Source organism: Chlamydotis macqueenii, chromosome 6, assembly GCF_036417535.1.
Source record: "Chlamydotis macqueenii isolate bChlMac1 chromosome 6, bChlMac1.mat, whole genome shotgun sequence".
Lineage (NCBI taxonomy): Eukaryota > Metazoa > Chordata > Aves > Otidiformes > Otididae > Chlamydotis > Chlamydotis macqueenii.
In genome coordinates this window covers 7,199,052-7,218,275 of record NC_141561.1, presented here as the reverse complement: position 1 = coordinate 7,218,275, position 19,224 = coordinate 7,199,052, and the positions used below count along the sequence as shown (strand labels likewise).

General features: G+C 39.4%; 1 protein-coding gene across 1 annotated transcript; it reads right to left on the bottom strand.

Moving 5' to 3' along the window:
• Nucleotides 1-15,642: 15,642 nt before the first annotated feature.
• On the bottom strand, nucleotides 15,643-18,766 carry CXCR4 (C-X-C motif chemokine receptor 4). The gene is made up of 2 exons (XM_086750927.1): nucleotides 18,713-18,766; nucleotides 15,643-17,248 (listed from the first exon to the last, which is right to left on the bottom strand). The coding sequence occupies exons 1-2, from the start codon at nucleotides 18,749-18,751 to the stop codon at nucleotides 16,187-16,189; spliced, it is 1,101 nt and encodes a 366-aa protein (XP_086607053.1). The 5' UTR covers nucleotides 18,752-18,766; the 3' UTR covers nucleotides 15,643-16,186.
• Nucleotides 18,767-19,224: the final 458 nt, after the last annotated feature.

The window sequence follows — 19,224 nt, the reverse complement described above, 5'->3', positions numbered from 1 at the left end:
AGTGCTGAGTCCAAAGTAGGAGGGGAGCAATCCTGCCAGTCTCACTACAGGAATGCAGTTCTGCCATCACTCTCAGCTTCATTAGCTTTCCATCTCGTGCCAAATCTGAAGCAGAACTGTCTTCCTACTTTCTGTGCTTTCTCATGAAATTCCTTCATCCTCTCTCACAGAACTCACAAACCCTGTTACTGCATTGCTAACGTATTGTCAGCTGTTTAGAAAAAAAAAAAAAAGGCAAGCCTCTGGTTTAATGAAGCTTTTTGTTTCTGGAATTACAATAGTATACAATACACTTTCAATACCTTTCTGTCTTCTAGCAAGTTACTTTTTCTCTTGATTGTTCCTACAAAATGCTGAGTGTTCAGACCTGTAGTATATAAGAATTTAGACATCCTGCTGATGTCAGTAGGACTTCTCAAATTCCAAAAACTGAACAGAACAGCTTCACTGGGTGAAACCAAAGGTTCATCTGAATCAGTGACTTGTCATCTTGGCACTGACCAGCATCAAAGTAAGGAAAGAATTTAAGAAGACAGTAAGTATATAGTGGTGTTTCCCCAAAATGCTCTCCCAGTCTCCAGTGATTTTTGGAGCAGGAGCTTCCTTAGCCAAATATAACTCTTTGCATTTAATTGTCTATGCTGAATTTTCTTCTATTAATTTTGTGATATCACTTTTTGTATCCCTATAAACTTTTAGCATCTGTTAGTTCTACAGATTAACTGTATAGTATGAAGCAATACCCTCCTTGTGTTGGTCTTGAACCTGATGCTCCCTAGTTTTTGTGTCAGCAAATTGTACACTCTCTCATCTATTTATCTTCTTCATATTGCAAAAACTGCTTGGTTTACGTGTCTGCCTATCTAGATGCTGTAAACGCCTGAATATGGTTTTGTTCGTGATACAGAATCCATTCCCTGCCTGTGGTGCACATAAATTTATGTAAGTGATGAATGGGAATCATTGTGTTGGCATCTTGCTAGACTGAACAGCAAAATAATCTATTAATTCATTAAATGGCTGAATCCTGGTAAACATTTTATATTCCTGAATTTCATGCTAGTTCTCTATTTTAATTTGCATCTTGAAACTTTCTGTCATAGTTCTTTAATTTGTAACATGTGAATTACTTGCAGTTTATCACTTCAGTGTTCAACATCCAACAGATACATTGAGATAGAAATCAGGTGGGGTCTCAGGATAATACAAATGCTGCTAAGTATTAATATTTTCTTATCTCTGAACTTTCCAGTCTGCCTATCTACCTGACTGGGGTTGCTCACCACTTACCATTCCTGTATGTCATTAATAGATACAGCCGTTACCCTCGCTCCTCTTAGCCTGCGAGTCAGTTCTTTTAGTCTAACACTGGTTAGTTTCTTGACTAAGCAGTTTATTAATATGCCCTTTTTTTTGTCTTCATAAGCTGTTCTTGTGACTATACGTGCAGCAATGTGAAGCAACTGTTAATATTTTTTAATACAAGACAGAAGCCGTCTCAAAATTATTATTATTACACCAAAGAATTAATGCAGAGGGAGGGGAATGTGTTTTCTTCAAGGGATCTGTAGACAGGAAAATTAATTTGTCACGTAGACTGCAGCAGAGTAAGCACACAGGTGCTATCCGGTCCTTGTGAGAGGATGCAAGCTGCTTGACTCAGTACTCCAGAGCAGTCATTATATGTGAGTAAGCTACAGCAAAGCCCCTCGGAGACAAATACCTTGTCTATGAGAATGGAGAATCAAATACTGCAGCAAAAAGTTCCCAAGCGGAAAACATGAAGCTAGGGTAAAGAAAATTACAGAAAGGTATCAATTGGAAAGAAGTTTTTCCCTTGGTCTTTTTTAGAGACTCGTGGCAGAATGTTTTTAGACAGTTCTAACATATTTTATTCTGCCGTCATCTCTTTGCTGTTCATTCCTTTTTAATACATTTCTTTTTTTCACCTTTTCCTTTCTACCTTACTCTTTACTCTCATCATTCAGCCTTTGATTGCTTTATTTTTACCTTTTATTTGTTTGGATCAGTTATTAAAAGTAAGCAACTACTTCTGATGTCTCATTAGCACTTTTGGATGCTTTCCTCTTGCCTCCCAGTTTCTGGTTACAGAAGCATGAAACCAGTATAGTAAATAATGGAATCTGTATGTTTGTCTATTTGATTAATATATAACATTCAGTTCCCATAATTAAGGCAACTGAAATCAGTTATTGTATGGACTACTATTTTTCCTTTCTTTGTGGCTAGAGTTAGAGTAAGAAATCCTTTCTTTTTTGCTGAAAATGTATTATATTTTATTTTACTATATCTCTTTTTATGTGCATATTAGGCATGCTCTGCTTCCTGTCTTTCTTTCAGTCAAAATACAACTTTCCTAGAACCATGCGATTTAAGCATATAAATAAAAAAATGCTGTCCGCAGTTTAAACTTAGGAAGCTGCACACAGGCAGCTTCAGAACAGCCACCAGCAGAGGGGCCAACACCAGAATCAGATATCACTGCCGGGAAAAATACATTCCTGAGTTCGACATCTGGGTCCTGCAGCTGGAGTGACTATAAGAAGAAAGGGAAACAGTACAGACTGTCATCAAAAGGAGGTAGTGGTGCCAAGTGAGCATGGAAATTACATACAGATGCCACTTTTTTTACTTAAGACAAATAGCTCAACTATATAAAAAACCCAACAGCAACAACATCCAGAGATGAGCTTAGAAGTGCCTAATGGGTAAACAAGCATTGATTTTTGTAAATATAACTGGCTTATAACTGGAGATGTGAGATTTTGAATTCAAGTTTATAGTTGGATGCATTTTAACATTTGAACATGTACACTCAGAAGCATTTTTATGTATAAAAAGAAAAGAACAAACATCATTTATTCCAACTGTTTTCTGAGTAACTCATTGTTTCAGCTTTCCAGCTTGATACTTCACTTTGCAATATATCACTCTTGCTCAGCACATCAGTTAACCACACAGGGCCCACTGTAATGACTCTTCTGAAAAGCCCCAACTATCCGATGCAAAAATTCATCAGAATTACTTAGGTAGCTGTGATGGTAGTGGAAAAGAATGGGGAAAGTCAGTGTGCATTAGTGTCCTGATCCAGAGCATATGAATCCAACGAGAGTCTCTACTGATTTTAGCAGGTGTTTGAATAAAGTTCTAGTCTAATGTTCTTCATTTCTGGGTTTTATAAGACTTTCTAGAAAGAAACATTGTACTTTAGTTCTACCTTTTCTTTTTTAAGATTGCAGGAAATTGGTACTTTTGTTGAACTACTCTGTCATCAAAGGCTTGATTATTAATAATTTTAGTGAAAAAAAAAGTTATAATGGCATCCATTTTATGCATGTAATCTTCACTATACCTTGCTTTTACTTGTAAATGTTGTATCATATGTGAATTGATAACAGTATTTGCCTGTATATAAACCCCCTGAAATCAGTTATTGGATGGACTACTATTTTTTCTTTCTTTGTGGCTAGAGTTAGAGTAAGAAATCCTTTCATTTTATGTTGTTTTTTTTTTTTTTGCTGAAAATGTATTATATTTTATTTTACTATATCTCTTTTGTGTACATATTAGGCATGCTCTGCTTCCTGTCTTTCTTTGAGTCAACATACAACTTTCCTAGAACCATGTGATTTAAGCATCTCAACAGAGAAATAATGTGTTTTCACAAATGGAAAAAGTAATCTGGACTTTAAGGTGTTTTAGGAGTTGGTTGGCTAATCAATATGATCAATATGACAGATAATCAGGTGTATCCACTAACATATATATAGTGTCGTGCGGTGCGTAATACCTGCTGTGAAAGCAAAAATATTATGTGCTCTCTTTTTTGAGGAAACTGCTACTGACTGAAGAAGACACTAGATAATGCTATAGATATAAAGAAGAAGGAGGAAGATTGGCTCAGAAATTTTGTAATAGGAGAAAAAGCTATTTCTCTTTCAGATCCAAAAGTAATATGTCTTGGAAGTAGTTAAAAGCCATCAGTCGAGTCTTAACTGTGTTGAAATAAATTAATGGTCTAAATCTATTGTGCAATGGAGAGATGTCCATATACTGGAATCAGTTATACCTGTTGATAACCTCTGGAGGAAAGCTGGATAATATAGGAGTCCTAATGATTCTCCCTTGTTCACAGGAAAGTTGTAATGTCTTCAGTGCTGCTTTTTCTGTAAATATGTACAGGAGCATCAAACCAGGCATCTCCTACAACAATGAATCAACCTTAATTAATAAAACTGTGTCATTGCCATGGTATTCAATTTTAGAAATAAGAGTATTTAAGGCTTCTCTTTCTATTAAGAGACCTTCAGCATCTGCAAGGAGATTCCGGGCTACTTTACTAAGAAGAGTAAATGGGAATGCTTATTTAGGGAGTAAGCAACTGCATCGGTGGTTTTGAAATGCTGTCTACTGAAATACTTGAGGAAAGTAATGCAGTTTGGCAGCTAAATATCTTCACTGAAGGACACTTTACATAATATACTACAAATTCAAAGGAAAAAAGCTTGAACCCAAATCAATCCTATACAAACAAGACTCTTTCTTGTTTAGCTTGTATTATAACTTGCTGTCTTGGTGCTATCTGAAGCAGCATCAATGGGTCTTGCTACCATTTGGGAAACCTGTGTGTATTTCAGTCACACATTGTTCTTGCAGGATTTCCTTAGGCTAAGCTGCAGAAGTGAAAGAGCTCCATTTAAGAGAGTCCGTGAATAACTAGGAAATGAGCATCAAACTAGGCATTATCTGAAGATGTTTGTTAACATGCAGGATGTTCCTTAAGGCCTCTATCTTGAATGAGAAGAGTTTTTATTCAGGATTGCTTTTTGAAAAAGCAAGAGTTCTTTTGCATGCATGTCACTATGGGCCCTACTCAGGCAAAGAACGCTATTTGATGCTCTTGGCACATGTCTGCTTCTCTAGTTTCCTTGGATATACTGCTATATGCAGCCTTATTTGGAAGAAGATTACACCTTTTCAGTAGTGAGAATGGGCACTATTTACAACCTTGCATACTTGCCTATAAACTACCTCTCTTATATTGCAAAGTTGTAACTTAAATCATAAATCAAAACTGTGGATCTCTACTGAGGGATCTCTAGAGGAAAAAAAAATACTGTGGAGAGAAGGCTCTGCACTGTCACGAGAAGATCAATTGTGACCCTTCTCTTATCTTAGTAAAAGCCTACATTTCATATCTATCTGAGAAAAATGAATACCTTTGTATAGGCAGTAGGATCTGCTTCCTAGGGAATATTAGGGAAAATGATTTTTTATTATATAGTGGAATGACAAGCAGCTGGAGAACCAAGTTTTAGAAGGGTTCCAACTCAAAAGTACAGACAAGGAGATAAATGAAATTGAAGTTTTCCTATCAAAATACAAGATTACGACTCAAAGTATAATCATTTAGATCTGTGTGTGTATGCCTGTGTGCATGAATGAAGAAGACAAACAATGTATTTCCAGAATAATGTTCCTACTTGAGGCCTTGCCTACAGAATTTATACCAATGAAACAAAATCTAGGTAGTTATTCTGGTGTAATTTTCTGTAATATTGACAGAGTCTCAGAAACAGCTTAAGAGAAGAGAGAATTAACCTTTAGACTGTAAAATCCTTAAAGTGTGAAAGCCATCCGCTAAAATGTTAAGAAGGCATAAAGTGTAACCTTGCTAATTCAAAGACAAAAGGGATCCATTCGTACACTCAGTTTTGTGTTTGTATAAGCATTATCCTCATCTCTAGGGAAGCAAAGACTTAGAAGAATATACATGCTATATTCATGTTTATCTAATTAATTTCTAGAGAGGTTACTAACTCAGCAGATAGTTTTTGTTTATCAAAGTCAAAGGTCCTAACATATGTCAGCCTTCTTACACAGATGTTATACATTTGATATCTAATAAATAATTAAACATCATTGGATTCAGCAAAGCTACACAGAATATAGATTTGCCCTATTTAATATTTGGATAGCTATTTATTTTTGACAAACTAAAATAATTTAGATGCAACAATGATTTTATTAAGGCAAGGTGAGTTTGTTAACAAGATTCACTTTGGCGGCTATGTCAATTTATATTAATTGAGTGCAAAATCACACTGGGATATTGAATAAATTAACCATTTTCCACTTTGTGCCCACTGACTTGTAAATCTTGAATTATTAGCTTTTTTACTTCTGATAGTTTTATCAATTGCCAGTTTTGGACAGAAGATCTGTAAAAAATGTTAGAACAGCATAAGCTATCCAGTTACGTGGTCTTCTCAGCCTCTTTAAATTAGAAGTGAAGCCATTACGTTCCGTATATGAAGATACCTGCAGTTCGAAAACAATAGAAGTGTGGCTGAAGTGTGGCTACCAGCATATGTGAACCAATTTCTCATCCTTTCCAAGTCATAAACAATTAACTGTTTCTTTTCCATAGACCCTGACTATCCATTGTAATATAATGGAACAAATACAAAGCATCTGGAAATAAAAGAATTATAATTAAATTAGTCTTTCCAATTAGATAAAATGGTAGGCCTTTCCCTTGATTTAGAGTTGTAATAATCATTTGTAATCTGATTTAAAAGGGGCTTGTGGTTGCATTCATACAACTGGGAGACATTAGGATTGACATGACCTCTTAGGTATCTAAAGAAATTATAGGCCTACAGAGGTAGGAATATATCATTAAGTCCTGAGCTGACAGCATTTTTTATTTCTACTGACCTTTGCTTGGATTAAGTCCAGTCATCAGAAAATAATGCCATTTCAAGCAGCTGAGTGTTATTATCAGGTTTTGCTGATTCAGGATTAAGTGTACCTCAGTGGCTGAAGAGCTCGTCAGGATGAGCTGCCCATTCGTTATGGAGCTTGTGAAAAGAGCAAGGAGGAAAACTTGTTGTGGCTGTGTTGTTTCTGGTGTAGAGCTTGAATTACTGGTGTGTGAATATCGTCTACAGCTCTGTTCTGTTACTGACGGACAGAGTTCTGTAGTGTTGTAGACTCCGCTTACCGAGAGCTAGGTTTACAAGACAAATTTACATTTCTACAAATGATACGGACGCTTACATCTAAGCATAAAAAGCTTTTGTTGATTTCTCGCAGATCTAAGTACCTAAATATCTACTGCTGCTAGGATATAGAAGCGTTTCAGACTTGATAGTGCCAAATGAGAAAGTACATCTGCCTAACTCCCAGCAGAAGTCATAAACAAAGCACTTCCCAGCTTTTTTCAAAGGACAGTGCTTGCTCCTATAGGTGCTTTTTTAAATACACGCTTAATCCTATACAAAATGTTGAAGAGGAGGGGGAGGAACCCTCTCGCAAAACAATGTCCCTTGTCAAGTGAGGCGGGTGCAAAGCTCGGGTTTCCTTCAGTCTAAGAGAGCGCACTCTCTCCTGGGAGGGTGCATTTGGTGGGGTCCTTTTGTCTTGTAAGCCCTTTTGAAAATGTCTAACTTTGCATAAATAAATATTCACTGAGTCAGAGAGAGACTAATTCTATAGCCCAGTGGTCAGGACAGTCAGGATGGATAATGAGACAGGTAATCACAGCTGCTTCTCTGGCTGCACTGATTTCTGAGCTGGGTTAATATCACCGAACAGTACCGCTGTCCGCTCAGGCACTGTAAGCTCAGCATTTCAATGCCATGTTCCAGTTTAGGTAGATGTACCTCCATTTGCCTTGCAGGGCACGGCTTATAGAGGACCTAATGGGCCCCAGTTTGGCCTGCAACTGTGGGCAGATGTGGAATAAAGTGTGTGGTACTAAGAACAGAGGATTTTAAAAAGGATTACCTTTAGAAACAGAAAGTATTGTAAAGAGATACAAAAATCTTTGTTCTGATTTCTAATTGTTACTGAAACTCGTGAATGAATGAACAGGATCTCTATAAACACCTGGGTAGCAGAGTGGTTCTGTGATATTTATTACAAAGGATCTTGTATCCTTCATCTGTCACAGTTTTTATTAGAGTCTGCCCAGAAAGAGCTTGATGATGGGATAAAGTGTCCTAATAATCCCTCCGCATTAGCTTGTAGGAAGAAGTGAGAGTGAGTAGATTCAAGGATTTGTGGCTCTGTTGACTGTTTATTCTCTGGGCTGAAGTATGGTTAGACTGTTGGATTGGTGTACGCTCCACTGAATATTCATGCAGTTGCCAGGCTCTCCCCTTCACTGCAGAGTATTAAAAGCGCCATAAAGCTCCACACATTCAGACTGTACAATCTGAGCTTATTTAGTTTGGCTTCAGCATAACTGGAGTGACTACATTTCTTCAGTGGAACTAAGTTTGCATTTGAGGCAGGGACATAATGATTTTTCCTGAGGAGATTTCATACCAAGAGGCAATTTCTTCTTTCCTTAGTCGATAGGGTAATTATAAGAAGAAGAAAGTCACAGCATAATACTTAAGCAAAATGCCTTGGGTTTTTTTAAATAGGAAGCTGTATTAAACTTTAGTGGTTGTTAAATAGCAGAAACCTGCTCTCTACTTTTCAAGGATTCTGCCTTTAAAAATCATGCAAACATCCACTGCATTCAAAAAGCCCTGTGGACTATATATATATGAATGTAGATTTACAGTGTATCTTAACAAATAGCTACATTAAATCTGATGAACAATATAGGTTATAATCAAGAACATGATTAATCACGCTATTACAGATCTCTTCAGCTTAAAATACTGCTATTCAAGACCTCTTTCTTGAGCCTTGTTTCAGAGAACAGTCCTCTGCAGGACTACAGTCCTGTAGTCAAGAGGTAATCATACTTTGGTTACGGAGGAAGCAGGGCACACTTTCCTTAAAGCCGGGCATCTGTTCTCCCAATACCTTTTCAACCTCTCACTCTCTACCTGAGAACTGGTTTATATTTGTTTACCAGTTTGGCTGTTTACTTAAGGAAGTTTGGACAAGATAGCTAAACCAGTTTAACAGCTTGCTGCTCCCAGAAGATGGGGTCCCACTTCTTGCTCCCCCCTCCAGCTTCCAGGTGGGTGATTCTCCTCTCACTCATGCAATTGCTCTGGCTTTTGACTTCTTAGTGAGCCAATTCAGTTCAGTGCTGGCTGAAATCTCTTCGCTTTATTTTGCTGGTTGATTTTCTGTGGCTGGTGGGCTTCACAAGTACAGGAAGTCAAATTAAAAGCTCATTGCTGCGGAAAGAAAAAGTCTGTGTTGCAACTTCTTTCTTTGCTGACCCATGTGCCTGACTGCTTATTCTTTTATCTTGGATGTAGTCAGCCCTCTTTCTGATCTGACTAATTTAATTAAAATGGTATAACATAAATTAGAAAAAAATAGGTACTGTCTATCTATTTAGTCAATTAAGTCTGTTCAAAAGAAAGTGGGACTGTTTCAATAGATAATGCACAGCAGGAGACAGGTCCACAGGACTAAGAATGGGAGAGTGTTGAAGATACCAAATGAAAGGATTAGAAGAGGGAGGGAGGGAGGGAGGGAGGGAGGCTGAAGGCCTTCCCAGCAGAGGAAGTTAGATTGCTTCAAATTCCTATGAAACTCCAATCTTCAAGAGCTGAACTGGCTTGCCAAGGAGTCACACGAGCAGTAGAGGTTGAGGGATATGCGCAGTTAAGAGTAAAGGAGAGAAGGAAGGAGACTGTGAGGTGTGAGTCTATTATTTTTGGCGCTGTTGATTAGTAGATCCGCTCAGTTGCCTTGTATCAGTGCATTATTAGTGCTCAGTTCCATGCAGGGTAGTACTGTTAAAGAATAACCACAATGGGGTTGGGGAGAAAGAAAGCAAGCAAAGGAGGGTGGGGGCATGACCTGAAAGGCCATGGAAAGGAAGGTAGGAAATACTAAGAGGTAAAGGAGGGCAGGAACTCATTAAATCTGCTTCACTGTCAAGTTAAATCTAACATGAAACCATGCCCTTGTACGATAATCCTGTCTTGGCTTTGACTCCTGTCAGAGATTCTAACTTCTCTTACCAATGCATTCCTGTACTAAGTTCCAACAGTGCGCTTAAAACTTGTATGAGAGAGGTAATTCCTCCCCCAAAGAGCAGGAATAATAGATTTTAGGCTTTCAATGAACCTAATGTTGACCAGACACATCTAGTACTGTTACATTAAAACATACCTATAGAAAAACCAGAATTATTCTCTTTCCACAGATTTTAAAGACAGAGTTAATCTGTGGCAATTGAAGTCTGAGTTTCATCTTTTACTATCAAGGATACCAACATTTCCCTCTGTGGTGAACTCATGTAGACAGACTTGGCAGAATGAGTGTTTTTTTAAGATATTTTCAATATTAGTTATTTTGCCCGAGGAAAAGAAAGAAAATCTTAGCCTAAGAGGGGGCAATATTGAAAAGGAGTAACCATAAGAAAGGTGACAAGTGGGATGTCCAATGAAGGGTTGGGTAGTTTTGAAAGGAGAGTTAAGGAAAGACATTCTAATTTAGCTTTTCAGGTTTATTTTGTATTATGTCTGTTGAGGAATGCCATGCTCAGCTTTGGCAAGCTGATACATTAGGATTCTTTCCAGTGATAATTATTGCTGTCCGGTCTTATTGTAGCCTTGCAGAGTGCATCAGTAGTGAGGGCAGATTTACAGCCTGTGTTCTTAGAGCTGTGTTGGCATCAGTGATGTCACTGGAAGGCAGGTAAGGGGCCCGCTCAGCCTTTCTTATCCAGACCTCTTTTGGGGAGATCTGCCTGATTATGGAGTGCTGAATAGGAAAGAACCAAGAAAGTAAACAAACATGCTGTGTTTGGACTTTGAGAAACTTGAGAATAAAACCAACCTTTGAGTTTAAACTTTTCATAAGATATAGAAGTTAGTTATGTTTAGGTAAAGAAAAGCAGATGTTGGAAGGGAAGTGCACATGAGAAGACATAGAAACTGTTGTGAAGGCTGTACTTTTGCTTTGAACAGTCTCTCTTTACTTTTTGTTACTTGTTCAGGATATTGTCTGTAATCCTAACAGAACAGAGCTGTTAAAAATTCTATAAAGGTATATTTTTAAAGGAAAAAGTCAAGTAGAATAGAAGCTGTGAGAAGAGGATAATAGAAACAAAAGACAGCATCAACAGCAAAAAAAAAACGCAAACCAAAACCAAACCAAATCAGAAGCCAAAGAGCTCTTCACAATATAACCCTTCCAAAAATCCCTCATACTTTCTAGTTAGTTTGACATGTTTGTGTGGTGAGAATGTTCCTGGTGTGAATTCCAGAAGATAAGGATATTTAAAATGTTGACCTATTTCTTTCAAACTCTATGCCACTGAAGACAAATTACCGTCAGACTGTTGATAGCTGGGTATGCAAAGCTTGCATGCTTTCAGTAGGAGAAAACCATTTTCCTGAATATTTATTTCAGTTACATTTGGCAGAACAATTCCACCTGTTCCATACTGAAAGATTTAATTTCTTGTAGATCTCTGAGAGTAGCCAAAAGCAGAGGAGCTCGTAATCTTCGTTTGTAATTGATTTGGGCTATAAGTTTATACGCTTTAGGAAGCATAATTCTTTAGGTACCCTGCTCTTTCTGAATTCAGTGGGAGTTTGTCACTGAAGCTGCCTGTCCTTTTAAGAAAAGAGTAATTTTAATCAATACCTGCTACATCTGTAATGAATCCTGACTCCTCTAAAGTCAGTAGTAGCTGTGCTGGAGCCTGGATCACTTCTATCAACAATTGAAAATGGTGCTTATAATCTACATTGTTATAGATATGATGTTAATTATATATATAAATAAACACAAAATATGCTTAAAATCAATTGCTATTAAAATATGTTTTCAAAAACAATAAGCATAGCATTGTTTTATTCTATGTCCTGTTAGGACTAGAATGGTGGGAAGATAGTCACAGAGTCGATGTTAGAACAAATGATCTTGAAACTTCATCCTGTTAAGGATTAAAGATTTTCAAAGAAAATTATAACAGTGACAGAAGATTTGTTGCATAAAGAGAAAAGATTTAAAGAAATCTGTGCCTTCTTTATAAGAAATAATCCCAGGGCTCATGTAATTTCAATTGGCATGTGATTTATGGCTGTGAAAAAGAGTCTGTATAGCTCTTTCAAAACATAAAGTGAGGGAGTGGCATCCTTTGAGCAAAAACCCTGGTGCCCTATCTGCCTAAGTGTTTCCTAAGTTTCAGCACTATGAGAATATGAGAATACTCCATTGTTAGGGGATTTTGGAGGCATGCCTGGATCAAGGAAGTACTTCCTCGTCATGCTGTTTCCTTTCCCAAACAATATAAAAAATGGCCTTTTCAACCAAACATCTAGAGGTGGTCACTTTGTACATTGTCCAAGGGGCTCAACCATCACAAGATAAACCATTCATTTGTATGAATGGCTCTGTGTTATTAGCGCTACTTCCTTTTTATTTTCATGGTGATTTTGTTTTGATTTATGTATATGCATGGAAGTTGAACCTCCTGTATAATGATTGTGTCATAAAACTAGCCAAGGAAAAAAAAGAGACTCCACCTTACTCGCTGCCCTCTACACTTTGCATACATTAGCTCTGACACCCTCACTACCACTCCTCTTTTCACATGCTCCTCTAACGTGGACTCTTTACAGCCTGATTAGAGTAAAAACATACCATACAAATAACGGATTATAGTGTGATTTTATCCCACTGCTTTAAGTATTCTAACTTTGCTTCCAAACAGCATTTCAGAGGAAGCAAAAGTAAGTTCGCGTACGTGTTCTGTTCTTGGTTTAGCCTTGCATGATCCAAAGGATTTCGAACTAATCTTAAGCACTCAAAATGTGTGCATTATAGTATTAGGTGAATATCCGTGTGTTAGTCCAGCATTGCTGTTAGCACATTGTAACAACCATGGCGAAATACTTACTGCCTGAATTCTGTGGAAAGAGTCTTTCTAAGTACAGTACAATGTATTTAATGTCTTTGTAAATACATTTTAAATCTTTTAAATTACCATGTAACATTTTTAACTGGTTTATAACCAATAGTCATGGGTACTCACATTTGTTTTCTATTCTGTGTCCTGAGTTGCATATTTAAAATTACTTGGGCGCAGTTATTATTTTATGCTGAGACTATGCATTGTGTATGTCTTGAAGAATGTCATTATGATTATTCTGTATACTAGAGAGGAATAATTTGGAAAAAAGACTTGGAAAGTCTGTTTGAAAATTTCTTGATGCATGTAGACTTGTCCAATGTATAAATTACCAAATTAGATCTATTCACCTTTATCACTGAATTTATACTCTGAGAAATGCATTTACTGGAACTACTTTTGATTCACAAAGATATTAAAAAAATCACACCCTCAACAAAAGTCAGCTTAAAGGTGATTTTTATTTAAAAGGGAATAAATTCATTTTTTTAACAACATGTTATATTTGGAATAGCTTAGTGGCTTTTCGAGAAATTTGCCTGATTTGCTCTGACTTACTCAGAGGTAAAAGGACAGAACTGGATTCATAATTTCTTATTATGTTTCCTCATGACAATTCAATTTGCAAATATTTGCTCTGTAAAGAGTCCAAATATGTTATATTCATATTTATAGATATATAAAGTTACTTAAAAATAAATACATGTGGCTTTTGACTCATTTTCCTTGCTGGAGCAAAAGCTCTACGATCTTTCAGCTCCCTTCCAAGGTGTCCTTCTGCCCATAGTTTCACTAATTCTGCTGAAAACAATGCCAGTTTTAGAAAACTCATGTAGGTCTCATCCCTCTGGGGCATGAGTTATGTTTTAATTTTGCTAATTTATTTTCTACACAAACGCTTTCTGTTGCTTATTTGAAGTGTCCTTTTAGCAGTCTTCGGCAGTACCATGAACTGCTGAGTTTCCGTCCTGCACCCCCTTTCCTGCTAACTCTCTGCTTGAGGTAACAGTTGGCTGACTGTAACATATAATGGCAATAATCTAAGTTAATGGTAGAGGGCTCTAAACATTTCCTCAACAAATAAGCAGCAGTGTGTTGATAGCCAGTAAGTATTTTATAAGTGCAATTAAATCACCGTGATTGATTGGGCTGGGGTGGAAATCAGAATCATTTAGAACAACAAATTATTCATGGGGAAGCCCTCACTAAATTAAGAAAACACACAAACTAGCAACAAAAATAAACCATTTAAGAAGCTCTGCTCTTCTACCATGTTTTCCTAATTTCTCAACTCTGCTAACGAGGAACTTGATAAAAGTGAGACCTTTTGTTTCTTGAGGATGCATCTTTTTCTGTTATGTTGAGTGAGGATACACATTAGAGTTGAACTGATCTAAAATGTTAGTTGTTAAGAGGGGGGACCTGCTTCCTCTTCCATTTGTCTCACTTTTCTCTCCCTGTGCGTGGCTCCAGGTTACAGGGTCTCGCACTTCCGTAGTGCTTGTTGGATTCCACATTGAGCTCATTTAGTTCACTGTACTGCTGGAAAGTTTTGGGTGGGTTTTGTTTTTTTTGTTTTTTTTTTTTTTTTTTTCTTCTGCCAGGCTACTTTTGTGCTGGTTCAGCAAACTGAATCAGCTCAATATAGAATCAGATGACTACTACTGTCATTGCAAGGGAAAAAGCTTGCAGGATGCAGCCAAGGTTGCAGCCTCCTGACTGCAGAGGAGGGAAGCTGAAAACAGAAAGGTCTTGTATTTATGAAAGTATCTAAAGTAAAACATGCAATTTAATCTATTAACATAGTGGTACATTCTCCACAAAATCTTGCTTGTGAAAACACATTCTTTCTGGGTAATATTATTGAAATATCCATATTGCTTATTTCAGTTCTGTGTGACTAGTAGGTATGGGTTGCTTTTTTGACTTACAAACTGTTAATTATTTTTAGATTAGTAACAGTTGTGTTTGGTTTTTTCATGTAGGAAGATACAAAGAAAGTATTCATTACTTTTGAATGCACTTTACTAACACAAAGTTAGGACTAACTCAGATAAGTAAGATTTTAAACATTAATTATTAGAAATTCTGTAGTCTAGCTGGGTTTCTACTAAAAATGTTTTTAAAAATAACTGGTACACAATCTAGATTTTTAAAAAGAATGTTAAGAAGACTATATTATATTAAGAAAATCTGGATATAGATGACATAGGGAATGCTCCATAGAGAAAAACCACTTATCTTGAACAGAGGAAATAAACCAATAACCATTTCTAGTCTAAATGCAATATCAAATAGGAAAATGGCTTTGATTCAACTACTTTTGATTACTATTATCATGTGAAACTACATTGAGAACAGCAAAAGGCAGAAGAAATGTAGGATTGACTTTATATGCATGGCATAAAGGTTATGCACATGCAGTCATCTTAATTTGACTCCTGTAAACTTTAGCAATTGCTTAAGTAGATTAGTTTTCATTTGTAGATAATTTTGCCTTCAGTAAGTTCTTTGTTTAAAGTGATAGTTTGAGTCATTCTAAAGATACATTTACTCCAGTTAACTTATTCTGGTGGGGGAGGGGAACCACCACCACCAAATGACTTAGAACTCACAGGTGTCAACTGAGTAATCAGTATGTACTGAAACTCATTTTCCTGCTTTTCATACAAGAGCCCTGCAATTTTCAAAGAAATTATTGTGCATTGAGAATTGTAAATAAAAGCACTGAGAAAAACATTCATGCAGAAAAAAATACCACTCAGAATAACTTTGTCATACACTTTTATTTACCTTGAACAGAAAATTTTGCAAACCATCAATTACTGAGAATGGGGGAAAAAAAAAAACCCTAGCATGTAACAGGAGGCTTTGGTTATAAGTGCCATTTCTACAGCAGAGTTAAGCTATTGTAAACCAAACATCTTGTAGTAAGGTAAAAATCTCCAGCCAAAATTTTAAAGAATTTAACAGCCACACTGAAAACATTTACATATAAACAACAAGAGAAATATTTTCTAAACTTTTAACAATCACTTGCTACAATCCAGAAGTGTTTAGTTCACATATCTATACATACAGCCAAGCACTAAAACTTTTGTGAACTAAGCACTTGTCCACAGGACCTGCCTAGACAGTTTGTCATCAATACGAAAAGTTTTTATATAAATAAGTCACTTAAACTTCACAGAGACTAAAAGAAACAATATAAAATTCCAACTGTAAATAAATCTGTACATTATAGTCAGTCTTGTTTTTCTGAAATCTTGCACAACTTTAAAGTGTCTATGTATAAAATGATGGCAAGGAGCAGCGTTAGCTGGAATGGAAACTTGAAGACTCAGATTCTGTAGAAACAGAAGAATGTCCTCCACGTTTGCTTTTTGAAAGAATCTTGAGGCTTGATCCTCTGCTAACTGATGTCAAGGCATTTTGTGCTGATGTTTTGAATTTGGCACCCAGGAAGGCATACAGAATTGGATTCAGGCAACAGTGGAAGAACGCCAGGGCTTCAGTAACGGAGATCCATTTATGCACTATCGTCTCCAAGCTGCAACGATGTCTGATGACTCCTAGCAAGATGAAGGTGTCGATGCTGATGCCGATATAATATGGCAGCCAGCAGGCGAAGAAGGCGAGGATAAGGATAACTGTTGTCTTCAAGGCTTTGCGCTTCTGGTGGCCTTTTGAATGTGACAGCTTCGATATTATAATACAGTAGCAAGTCAGGATTATTAGGCCAGGCAAGACAAGTCCTACCAAGATATGCTGAAATCTGAAAGAAATCATCCAGTTTTCATGAGGGTACATGCGATCACATAGATACTTGCCTTCTACTTCACTAGTACTGGCAAAAATTATATCAGGCACTGTCAAAAGCACAGCTGGGAGCCATACACCTACATACACCACCTTCTCAGCCAACAGCTTTCGTGGTCGCTGGCTGTTGGTAGCATGGACTATTGCCAGGTAACGATCTAAACTTATAAAGGCCAAAATCAAGACACTGCTATAGAGGTTGACTGTGTAAATGACATGAACTGCCTTACACAGAACGTTCCCAAAGTACCAGCTTATGGCCGCATCCACAGACCAGAATGGCAAGGTGATGACGAAAAGGAGATCAGCCACAGAGAGGTGCAGCCTGTATTTATCAGTCATGCTTCTTTGTTTCTTCTGGTAGCCCATAACAACAATGACCAATCCATTGCCGATTATTCCTGTTAGGAAGATGATGGAGTAGATTGTTGGCAAGAAGATCCGGTTGAAATCAGCAGTCTCATGCTGAAAGCACGGCTCTCCGTAGTCTCCATAGTCACCTGAAGCAAAGTCATCCGTGCCATTATCAGGAAATTCAAAGGTTAATCCAGAGGACAGCTGAAAAGAAAAAAAAAAAAGTGTTAATTCCTCTTCAAAAGGTCAATCTGTATGACAGTATGGTCCGAATAGGCAAACTTTGGAAACCAGATGGAAAAATACAATTAAAAAATATGTAATATACAGCAAATAAGAACTAGTTAAACTTCATTTATCTTTCTCTAAGGAGTAAGATCTAGTGACTAAGGGCAGGGAATGAAAGGGAAAAGAAAGCTCAAGGCTACTCCCAGACGTATGTTGGTTCTGGCCACCTCAGCGCTCTAACCAGATGTAACCATACTGCAAAGGGAAGAGCCCAGCGCTGCTGGGTGCAAGAGGTTAGTCTGCACGGAATGCTACTCATGACATTTACCACAGAGAGCTAAAGAAAAAAATTACACTTAGACAGTGGTTCTGCTGCTCCAAAGACCCTTCTCATTAAGGGGATGGGGTCAAGGAGAAATAGAGGAGGTACCCTTGGCTGATGTAATAAAAGATAAATAATAGCAAGAATTCCCTGCCGAGATGCAACTGACAGCTCCACACACAGAGAAAAAAAAAAACAACGCAAAGCCCATGAAGAAAAAGAAAGGCAGAGGTGACCTTAAGCCGGGGAACTCAAACCCCGGGGAGGGTCATCCCGGCCAGCCTTTGTTCCCCCCACCTCTGCGGCTGCGGGGCAGCGGGTGAAGCCGGCCGGGCTGGGCCGCAGCCAGGCTGCTGAACCAAGGACGGCGGTGGAAAAAGGAAGCGAAATTCTGGTGAGGGCACGAAAGCACATCAGGAAACCACCAACGGTTTTGGCCACGACGCTGAAGAGCAACGCAGGCGGGCGGGCGCCCCTTGGCTATAAACAATTCCTCGGGTTTTCGGATTGTCGTTTCCGCGCCCTCTGTGCCGTCAGCCCCCGGTCCCCACGCAGGATGCGCCCCGCAGCACTTCACACGCGGGAGCACCAGCGCCAGGCGGGCACTAACTGCGGGTTACAGTCGGAACTTGCCAGAGACCCCCGGGTTCGGTCCCGACTGCTCTCCGAACCCCGTGGCAGAGCAGCGACCTCTCCAAGACAGGGGCGGTTCAGGCGGAGGGGCCGGCGGGGCCCCGGCAGCCCGGGGTTTTAGGGCGGGCAGCGGAGATGCCATTCCCCGCAGCCGGATCACTCCAAACTTCTTCGCTTGTTTCCCCCCCTCATCGTTCCCGCCGCTCTAACTGCTCTACCCACGTTTTCCAGCCCCTCAAAAAAAGGCGCCCGCATGTCACCGCGCCTGACGGCCGGGCTGCAAAGCCCGAGGAGCCAAGCGGGAGCCCCGCACCGCGGGGAGCCGCAGCCAGGTCCGGCTGCGCCCCGCACACCCCCGCGGTCCGGCGAGCTGGGGAGCGGGCGGCTGCGCCCCCCGCCTCGCCCCCGTCCCACCTCCCCCGAGAGGGCGAGGGCACCTTTGTTTGCAAACAGCGCGCACATGGGCTGCCGCTCCCGGCACTTACACCCAGGCTGTCGAGGCCGGTCTCCATGCTCTGAGCCATCGAACAGATCCCGCGCTCGCAAGCTGTCGCCTCCCAGTGCCGTCCCCCGGCCGCTGCACCGAACCCGCGTCGCGGCTCTTCTGGCGGGACGCCGCTCTTTTATGTCCCCGGGCTGCCGCCCCCGCCCCCGGGCACAGCCCGCGGGTGGCTCCTCCCCGACCCTGTCACCGCCCTTTCTCCGTGGCGCCTGGGCACAGGAGGTGGTGTTGGCCTAGGTGCCTTCCGCGCCCCTGCACCTCGGCTGGGCGTTGGCCACCCTCGGCCGGTTGTGTTCGTACGAGCGAGGTTTGAGATTTTCGCCTCAGGAAAAGGCTTTGAAGTGTGGTTGTCCGGCCCCGTGTTGCCATGGGTGCTTCACCGTCGCTGATCCAGGAGTGGTAATGGAGGAGGAAGAGGACAGGCCCTGCGTACCCTCCAAAACACAGTCAATTCAGAGTTGTCTTTTATCCCTGCTGAGAAAAGCACGTACTGGG

Coding starts and splice junctions, on each gene's coding strand:
- CXCR4 (XM_086750927.1), bottom strand. CDS start 18,751: ATGGCTCAGAGCATGGAGACCGGCCTCGACAGCCTGGGT. Junction 17,249..18,712: donor CCGGCCTCGACAGCCTGGGT/GTAAGTGCCGGG, acceptor TTTTCTTTTCAG/CTGTCCTCTGGATTAACCTT.